Source organism: Stigmatopora nigra, chromosome 17 (assembly GCF_051989575.1).
Source record: "Stigmatopora nigra isolate UIUO_SnigA chromosome 17, RoL_Snig_1.1, whole genome shotgun sequence".
NCBI lineage: Eukaryota > Metazoa > Chordata > Actinopteri > Syngnathiformes > Syngnathidae > Stigmatopora > Stigmatopora nigra.
In genome coordinates, this window is record NC_135524.1 from 6,406,469 (window position 1) to 6,416,540 (window position 10,072).

General features: G+C 37.9%; 1 protein-coding gene and 2 long non-coding RNA genes across 8 annotated transcripts in view; 1 reads left to right on the forward strand and 2 right to left on the reverse strand.

The window, feature by feature from the left end:
- Positions 1-6,519, forward strand: part of astn2 (astrotactin 2) — a 121,216-nt gene extending 114,697 nt beyond the window's left edge. For 4 of the 6 annotated variants that reach the window (XM_077736934.1, XM_077736933.1, XM_077736937.1 and 1 more), the window contains one exon: positions 614-2,450. In XM_077736934.1, coding sequence (XP_077593060.1) covers positions 614-857 — 244 coding nt within the window. In that variant the 3' untranslated portion in view covers positions 858-2,450. Of the gene's footprint in view, positions 1-613; positions 2,451-2,545; positions 2,803-6,255 lie in introns of those variants that run through there. The other 2 variants (XR_013329353.1, XM_077736935.1) reach the window with 2 other exon arrangements.
- On the reverse strand, positions 2,033-5,585 carry LOC144210323 (uncharacterized). The gene is made up of 2 exons (XR_013329360.1): positions 4,421-5,585; positions 2,033-3,981 (listed from the first exon to the last, which is right to left on the reverse strand). It is a non-coding gene; the product is annotated as an uncharacterized LOC144210323 (long non-coding RNA).
- Positions 6,520-6,770: 251 nt separating the features above from the next.
- On the reverse strand, positions 6,771-8,078 carry LOC144210743 (uncharacterized). The gene is made up of 3 exons (XR_013329450.1): positions 7,967-8,078; positions 7,148-7,208; positions 6,771-7,035 (listed from the first exon to the last, which is right to left on the reverse strand). It is a non-coding gene; the product is annotated as an uncharacterized LOC144210743 (long non-coding RNA).
- Between the last annotated feature and the right edge of the window lie 1,994 nt (positions 8,079-10,072).

Genomic DNA, 10,072 nt, shown 5'->3' on the forward strand with positions numbered 1-10,072 from the left:
TATATAGCAGGATTTCAGCATTATTTCCAAAATATGGTCAGTGCTTGTACAATTTGGGTTATTTCCTTTTATTTACTTTGTCACATGTGGATTTTTGGGTAACTCCCTCTTGATTTTAGGGCATTTCCAGGTCACTTCTTGGTTTAAGTGCAGTTTGTGTTGATTTTGGGAGCATTCCTGCGTCACTTGCTGTTCATTTTGGCTCAATACAGACACTTTCTATTGATTTAGGAGCATTTTAGAGTGGATTTTTACTCATTTGCTATCATTTTCATCCAATTACTCATTCTCTTTTATTTCTTGGTAGTTTTTTTTGTCACTTTTTCTTTTTTGGTGACAATTCATTTCCTTTTTACTTTGGTTTTGGGTGCAATTCAACAGGTTTCTTGATTTTTTTTTGTCCAACTGAAAGACATTTGGGTGGAAATCTATAGAAAGTTTTTGTCAAATTTGGATTATTCATCCGCTGGCAACCCTCACAATCTCAATGATTTCCATAAACTCATTTAACATCCATCCATTCCATCACCATCAATCACAAATATTGCATTCAGTAACAGGTTGACAAAAATGTTTGCAAATGAACACTTTGTTCATTCTGTCAACTTAACAGAAAAGCCAACCTGATCCTCCGAAGGGTGGAAAAGATTAGCCGCTACTGCCGCTCCCTCCTGCGTAGCACTCACATCCAGAGCCGTACCGACACCATGGCCTACGTCTATTGCCGTAGCGACGACGGCCGGACGCCCGACGGCGGTGCCGCGTGGAGCGGTTCTTTACACGAAGGCCGCACTGCCTGCACAGAGAAACTTATTTCCGTCCAGCGCAATACATACAGCAACACCAAACTTCGGTGAAACACAAAAAAACTGAGGTACGCTCGCCCGTGGTGACGTCACTGACTGAGGCGTCAGCGAGAGCTGGACAAAAAAACAGCAATTGCAAGCGACTTACCTCTTGACGGGAAATGTCACGTTGCACAACCAATGAGAAGAGCAATGTGAACATGTAGATATGGGAGAAAGATGGATGGAAGAGCATCCAATCAGTCAATCAATTGTTGATTTGAATATGATGAATGTAACATTGTCGTTGCTTTGTTCACACTTCAGGAAGCAATTAACTCATTGGCTGCTATTGACAGCCACCGACACACTTTTTTAAAAGCTTTTTTATCACTTTTTCCACAACATTTACATCAACACACATTTGGAAGTAGGTTAACAACCTTTTTATTGTTTAAAACACATTAAAATGATTTAATATTAACTAATTGGCCATGTTAGTGTAGCATTTCACATTTTTTGCAATATTTTGTTGTTGGATTTTTGGGACCTTTTAGTAGTTTGCCATTTTTTCCCCCTTTTGCTTTTGTTTTTTTGCTGTTTTGCTGGCCTAGTATATTCATTACACCCGATCATGAGACTAAAAAAATTGTCAAATTGGATTTTTATCCCTGTCAATCACAGCCAATGAGTTAGAAAAAAACAAACAAACATTGAAATAGCCAAAATGTTTGAATTCAGCAAGGACATTTCAAATGTGCCCAAAACACTATCCATTTTGTCTTCAAAAAACTGTTATTGTCTTGGCTAGTCAAAACCACAGTACCAGACCTTTAAATGAGTAAACCTTTTGGTTGCCAGCTAAAAAAAATAAATAATAAAAAATACAAAAAATATTATCAAGAAAAAATGCAAACATACATGTTTCACTTACTAAACTCATGGGGAATAATTTAGAAAAGCTCACTGGAATTTTATGTCCGAACACATTGACAGCTCTTGCACGCAGCCATTTTGACTTTGGGTCAGGATGTGGGTGAATTCACCCGTAGAAATGCCGTCCCAATACTTGACCAATCATGGTGCAATGCAAAACATATGGATGTCTCAATGATTTATTTATTTATTCCTTATTTATTGGTGTGTTTAGCAATGACCAGTTTCTAAAAAAAAATCTGTAGGATTTGGTACAAAAATATTACTTGGTAAGTTTAAGGTTTAATATTTGAACTTTATTTTTACCCATATTTTTTTAAAAGGAAATACTTTACTGCTTTGAATGTAGTGTTTATAGCTATGTATGTCTATGTTTTGTCTTGTTGTACAAAATTTACCCATTTATGAACTCTGAAGTGTTTTAACTGTCCGTGCAATTTCATACCAGGTTTTGACTGCATTTTATTGCAAGTTTAAACTGCCTAAAGCAGGAAAAACATAGATTGGTGAAATGATGAAACCAATCACTCTTTGCTTTTTTATTTTTTAAACTTTTTTTTTAAACCTAGACAATGCCTTTTATTCCTATTTTGGGTATTACATCTCATGTTATATAAATTGTAAAATTAAATTATAAAACACATTGTACACTTGTATAAAACTGTATAATGTGGAGCTAATTGTCATTTTATTCTCAAGAATGTGAAATATTAAAATATGTAGATACATTACAGAGCATTGGTTTCTAAAACAAATCAGTTCTGGAGCATAAAATACTTATCATTAAAACTTTTACATTTTTTTTTCATTCATTCATTTTGCAGGTCATCCACCCTCGAAAGGGTTGCAGGGGTTGCTGGAGACTAACCCATCAATTGTAAGGTATATAGAGAAATAAATGACCATCTACATAACCAATCATACCACCACCAATGGGTATTGAACCCACATCTGCCTGCAACAAAGTCAGGTGAGTGAACCACTCATTACCCATAGTTGTTTCTGTGGACTTGTAGTCAAGACACTTAAATAGTTACAAAGGGAAATGTAGCTACTTGGTTGGCGCAGTGGTTAGTTCACTGGACTCCCATTCGGGAGACCTGAGTTCAATTCCCAGTCGGCATACATTTTCACTTAGTTGTTTCTGTGGACTTGTCAAGACATTCAGATGATTACTGAGGAAAGTGTTGTCACTTGGATGGCACAGAGGTTAGTTCACTGCACTCCCATCCAGGAGGCCTGGGTTCGATACCTGGTCGGCACACATTTTCACTTAGTTCTTTCTGTGTACTTCTTGTTGAGAAACTCAGATAATTACTGAGGAAAGTGTAGTCACTTGGTTGGCGCAGAGGTTAGTTCACTGGACTCCTGTCCAGGGGTCCTGGGTTCGATTCCCGATCGGCACACTTTTTCACTAGAATGTTTCTGTGTACTTCTTGTTAAGAAACTCAGATGATTACTGAGGAAAGTGTAGTCACTTGGTTGGCGCAGAGGTTAGTTCACTGCACTCCCATCCAGGAGGCCTGGGTTCGATTCCCGGTCGGCACACTTTTTCACTTGTATGTTTCTGTGTACTTCTTGTTAAGAAACTCAGATGATTACTGAGGAAAGTGTAGTCACTTGGTTGGCGCAGAGGTTAGATCACAGGACTCCCGTCTGGGAGACCTGGGTTCGATTCCCGGTCGAGACACTTTTTCACTTAGTTGTTTCTTTGGACTTCTTCTCAAGAAACTCAAATGATTACAAAGAAAAGTGTAGTCACTTGGTTGGCGCAGAAGTTAGATCACAGGACTCCCGTCTGGGAGACCTGGGTTCGATTCCCGGTCGAGACACTTTTTCACTTAGTTGTTTCTTTGGACTTCTTCTCAAGAAACTCAAATGATTACAAAGAAAAGTGTAGTCGCTTGGTTGGCGCAGAGGTTAGTTCACTGGACTCTTGTCCAGGGGACCTGGGTTCGATTCCCGGACAGCACACCTTTTCACTTAATTCTTTCTGTGTACTTCTTGGAAAGACACTCAAATGATTACAGAGAAAAGTGTAGTCACTTGGTTGGCGCAGAGGTTAGTTCACTGGACTCCCGTCCAGGGGACCTTAGTTCAATTCCCGGTCGGGACACCTTTTCACTTAGTTCTTTCTGTGTACTTCTTGGAAAGACACTCAAATGATTACAAAGAAAAGTGTAGTCACTTGGTTGGCGCAGAGGTTAGTTCACTGGACTCCCGTCTGGGAGACCTGGGTTCGAATCTCGCTGTCGTTTGGCTGAAGTTGGAATTGGAAAGAAGAATTGGTCAATGGAAAAAGAAGAAGGAAAAAAAAAAAGAAAAAAACTTTTTAATTTATATTAAACACTTAGTCATACTTTTCAGCAAAAGGTTATATTCCGAACTGCCTTCGGCAGTTCGGAAGACACTTGATGGACCTGTATGTGCGAAAGGCGTTCTCGGGTCGGCCTTCGGCCGACCCTCGACCGCTTGCTTGGTCAGTCAACCGCCGACACCGGGAAGCGAACTCACGTTCTCTCGGTGCAAAGGCGAGTGTGCAACCCACTACACCAACTCGTGCCCCACTTATACATGGGTGTTGAAACGTTTTATCCATGGAAATTGGGGTGAAACACTTAGTCATTTTTTGACAAAATGCTTCATCCACCACTGAAGATTTATACACTTAGACACTTAGGCAGTATTTGTTCTTTTACCTGAATAAGATTTAGAAAATCTTTGCTGGCACTTGGATTTGAACCCAGGACCACACATATGGGAGACTGATGACTTAACCACTGGGCCACCACCCTGTGAGAGAAAGCAGTATTACTTGTACTCTTATTCCGTTCATTTACCTGAATAATAGTGGGAAAAATCTTTGCAAGCACATACACCCACACATACATATACACATTTATATACAGACATATATACACACATCTACACACACACATTTATACACATACACACATTTATACACATACACACATTTATACATATATATCCATATATACACATCCACACATATATACATACTTATACACACACACATCTACACGTTTACACATTTATACATATATATCCATATATACACATCCACACATATATACATACTTATACACACACACATCTACACATTTACACATTTACACATATAAACACACGTACGTACACACATACACACATACGGACACACTAACACACATATATACACTTATACCAACATACACACACACATTTATACACACATACAAATTTATACACAGACATATATACACACATCTACACACACATATACACACACATATACACACATATATAGTATACACATACACACACTTATACACATATATACACACACACACACATCTACACATTTATACACACAGTTACACATTTGTACACATGCACGTATGTACACACATAAACAGACATATACACACAGACATATACACAGACATATATACACAGACATATACACACAAACACACATGTATACACATACATATATAAACACATGTACACACATACACACACATATACACACATCTACACACACTTTTACACATACATACACATACACACCTATACACATACATATATAAACACATACACACATCTACACACACTTTTACACATACATACACATACACACCTATACACATACATATATACACATACATATATACACATATACACATTTATACACATACATATATACACATATACACATTTATACACATACATATATACACATCTACACACTTACACATACATACACACATACACACATATACACATACACACATATACACACAAACACACATTCATACACATACATATAGACACGTATACACACATCTACACACGCTTACACATTCATACACGTATACACACATCTACACACGCTTACACATTCATACACGTATACACACATCTACACAGACATATACACAGACATATATACACATACACACAAACACACATTTATACACATACATATATAAACACATATACACACACACACACATATACACACATATACACACATCTACACACACTTTTACAAATACACACACACATATACACACAAACACACATTTATACACATACATATATACACATATACACACATTCATACACGTATACACACATCTACACACATACACACATGCGTGCACATACATACACACATTCATACACACACAACCACACATACACTCACACACATCTATACACATACACACATCTATACACACCTGTACACATACATACACGTACACACATACATACATACACACACACACATCTATACACACCTGTACACATACACATACATACACGTTCACACATACATACATACACACACACTTTTATATTTATATTTTTCCTTCCTCATGTGACTTTAATGTTGTCTTCTTGTGCAGTGGAATGAAGGCCTGCTGACAACAAAGAACAGCCTTCCTGATGCAATATATTTTTACTTAGTCCCCAGGCTATATATTTCTTTTGTACTTAATCTATTGTACCTGACTTTTTTTTCTTACAGAATCTTACCCTAGGGGAAGGCGATTCTCCGTCCATTTGCTGAAGGACATTCGCAATGCTCCATTTTTAAGCCGATGCCAACCTCAAAAGCCCCAATTTTGGTGGAAAAAAATAAATGTTCTTGAATTGTATACATGTCTCATTATTTTTTTTAGCAAACCATTCCAAGTTAAAGTTTTTATTAACAGGTAAACATCTTCCAAACAGCATATTTAGCGGTGTTGATTGGTGTGGCCAGTCTTTTCTCCTCCTGCAGATATAAACTAAGAGTTAAATTACAATTACAAATATATTTAACTGAAAAAAAACACTAAGAAATATTATTAGAAATAAAAACACTTAGAATTGTACCAAAATGATTACTGCTCCAAAATCTACATTTACAAATGCAATATGAAATGAAATTTCCCAAATATGGGATGAATAAAGTTATCCAATCCAATTAAATGAAGTTTCTAATAAGATTTTTCGTACCTTACGGGTCTGGTCTTTCACTTTGCCTGCACGAGTCAGATATATGGCACACTTAACCTAAACGAGAAGGGGTATATTAAATCTCACCATGGTGATACAATTGAAAATAAATCGGATTGGATGTCACTGAGTTACACAAGATTATAATAATAATAATAATGGTTTAAGATTGTATTTAATTTGGATGAATACTTGGATATTTTACAAATATATTCATTCACCTGCCAGCATTCTCCAGAGATGCAAGAGACGCGTCATCTTCAAGAAGGCAACCTGTGATGAAGATCACTTCGAGGCCATCCAGAGTCTAAACATGGAGTTGAGGTGTGCCACAAAAAAAGCAAAAGTTATGAAATAAAGTGACTGGTGATTCAATATATGGGCTGTTTTTTTTTTCTTTTTTCGGGAACTAGTTTTACCTTGATGTGACCCAGTCCTCTCATGTAACCTCGTGTGAGCGTTCTGGGCATACAGGAAAAGCTGCAAAAAAAAGTAACAGTTATATATGGAGACTCATAAGATAGGCTTTGGTGGGGTTTTTAAACTAGTTTTACATCCATCTGGTCTAGTCTAACGACAAGGGTACGTGTTTTGAGCACACAATAGCTGCATCTTGAAGGAAAACTTGATTTAACCAAGTTATTTTGGGAGTTGCCAAACAATTATGACAGGAAAGATAAGTCTTACAATAAATTTAATAAAAAATGAAGGTGAATATAAAGATCAAGCATGACAATTAGTCAGTGATCTGTGCTATTTTCCAGACAAGGCAATTAAATATTGGCTTAACATTTTTTTTTTTTTATAAATGTTTTTTTTGGGGTGAAAACAGAACAAGTATTTTGCACTTGCAGTGAAAACTATCATTGCATACAACACACCAGGAACTAAGTTGTGCCTATGGATGTCATTTTTTTAGGGATCCTTTACCCATCAAACTGTCTATTGATGTCTCGGCTTGGTTTGATTAAATTACAATCGTTCTGTACGACTCAATAACGTAGATAACAAGGTTAACATACTTTTTAAGTCAAATGGGACACGCTGCCGTGACGCCAAGGTAACTAGGCACATACAGCACACAACAGGGGAGGAAAAGTAGCCCAAACATAAATTATCGACGGTGTATTCAACCCGGCATTAAACTAGACGATTTGTTGGCGTTCTGGGGTCAATTGATTCCTAAAAAATCTCCCGATCGCGTGATAAAAATGAACTTATGATAGTAAATTGCTCACCTTACCACGTTGGCGTGCAGGGCGTCCGGCAGTGCAGAAGCGTGTGGGAAATAACGCGATACTGCTGCGCATGTTCAAAATTAACGCACCTGCATCAACGATGGGCGCAACCTCCCGAATTTCGGATACAGTGTAGATGTGCTTGTATATATATGTATGTGTATGTATATATATATCTCACCAACACAGTTACCTATTTATATATTTATTCATGTATTTATTTATTAACTTACTATTAAGTACCCATTTGTGTATAATGCCTTTTCTATTCCTGCATCCTCACCCTCTTCCTATTGCAACAAAGAAATTTCCCGATTACGGGATGAATAAAGTTATCCAATCCAATCCAATCCAATCCAATATTGTCCTGCGACATTAAATGAGGAAAAGATGGTGATTTGTCCTCCCACCTCAATGTCCATGTTTTGAAGAGGATTTAGAATAGTTGTGATTTTTGTGGTCGTCATGCTATAAAACAGTCTAATTTTTTGAACAGCTTTATCCCCACGAGAGTCGCAGGGGGTGCTGGAGCATAACCCACTTGACTTCAGGCCAGAGGCAGGGGACACCCTGAAATGATGGCCAGGCAATCACAGGACACATGTAGACAAACAACCAGTCACACTGACACTTGAAGTGTCCAATCAGCATATCATGCATGTCTTTGTAATATGGGAGCACCCGGATAACCCCGGGAGAACATGCAAACTCCACACATTTGGACCGAGCTGGATTTGAACCCAGATGTGGGCCGACACGCTAACCACTCAGCCGCCGGGCCACCCAGATTATTATTAATGCACGGCCTGCCACTGCCAAAACTGTGTTAATACAATGAGTCCATCGTGATTAATCCATCAGTAGTTTGTGATTCGGTTAATAACTTAGACATTTCTTCCCAAAGGTACCAAGGAATTGCATTTATACATTTTCCACAATTACTCTATTAATCACAATCTAACCATGGATTCTTATGATTCTACTTTTTTTTATGTGCCATTTATAATGTTATTAGAGGAAGAGAAATAACCATCTGCCTTCTAATGTCCAATGGATTCTTTATGGCAGGTGGTGAGCCGCTGTATTTGTTAAGCAATGTACGTTTTAATGAAGTTTAGCACGGAACGTCCTTTTTGACATAATAACCCAGTTTTACAGCCCCTTAGATGAAACTCAAGTCGTCAATTCTGCCCATGCCTGGAAGCGTCCCGTTGCCCTTCTATCAAGAGAAACTGAAGAAGTTCTTGTTGATACTTGGCCTCCAAAGAAAGCACTAACACATGTTGGAACACCCACATCCAAAACCAATTGCATTCACGACTTCAAAACCAATGAGCTGCAGCACATATTTCTTCAATGACTGCGAAGGACGACTGAAAATGTTTTAAACGTCTGTCACATCTCATTACTGACATTTGATGCATTTAGTATTTTGTTCTTTTCACCTTTGTTTTGTTTAGTTGAAGTGTTGTTGTCAAACTATCATTTGTTATTGGCATCCTGTGAATTAAAAGACACTTTCCATTTATTTTGATGATTATCTTATCTTTATGATTATTACACCCAACATTGGGATTTGATTGGATAACTTGGATAACTTTATGGACATTCTATATGCATTTGCTCCAAGCCCAAACTCATTGGAAGACAGCCTTATTTCTTTGCAGTTAGCACAATCCATAAGGCAAATATTTGCATTAGCTCCTGAACTAACACACCACTTGGTCTCTCTAATTGATATCATTAAGCAAAAAAAAAAAAAAAAAAAGGTGCCCATGCCTCCCTACGCGTGCAAACTGCCGGGAAAGCGTTTTCTTTTTCCACCTCCCCCCTCCGCAAAATCGTTCCTCTAAGCTCCCCATCTCGTTTCTTTCCAGTCATGCAACATTAGGGGCCACTTTTAAAAATCAGTAGCACGGTGTTCATTCTCACGGAATTAGGCCACGGTCATCAAACGGCACGCCAGAAACAACACTCTAATTTCCGTGCCGACGTGTCTATGATGTTGTCACAACCACCCGCGAATATTGAAATTCTGCAAGCTCGGTGTTTGTCGGCCATGTTTAAGTGATGCGGTCTCGCAATTGAACTTTTTGGGATTATCTC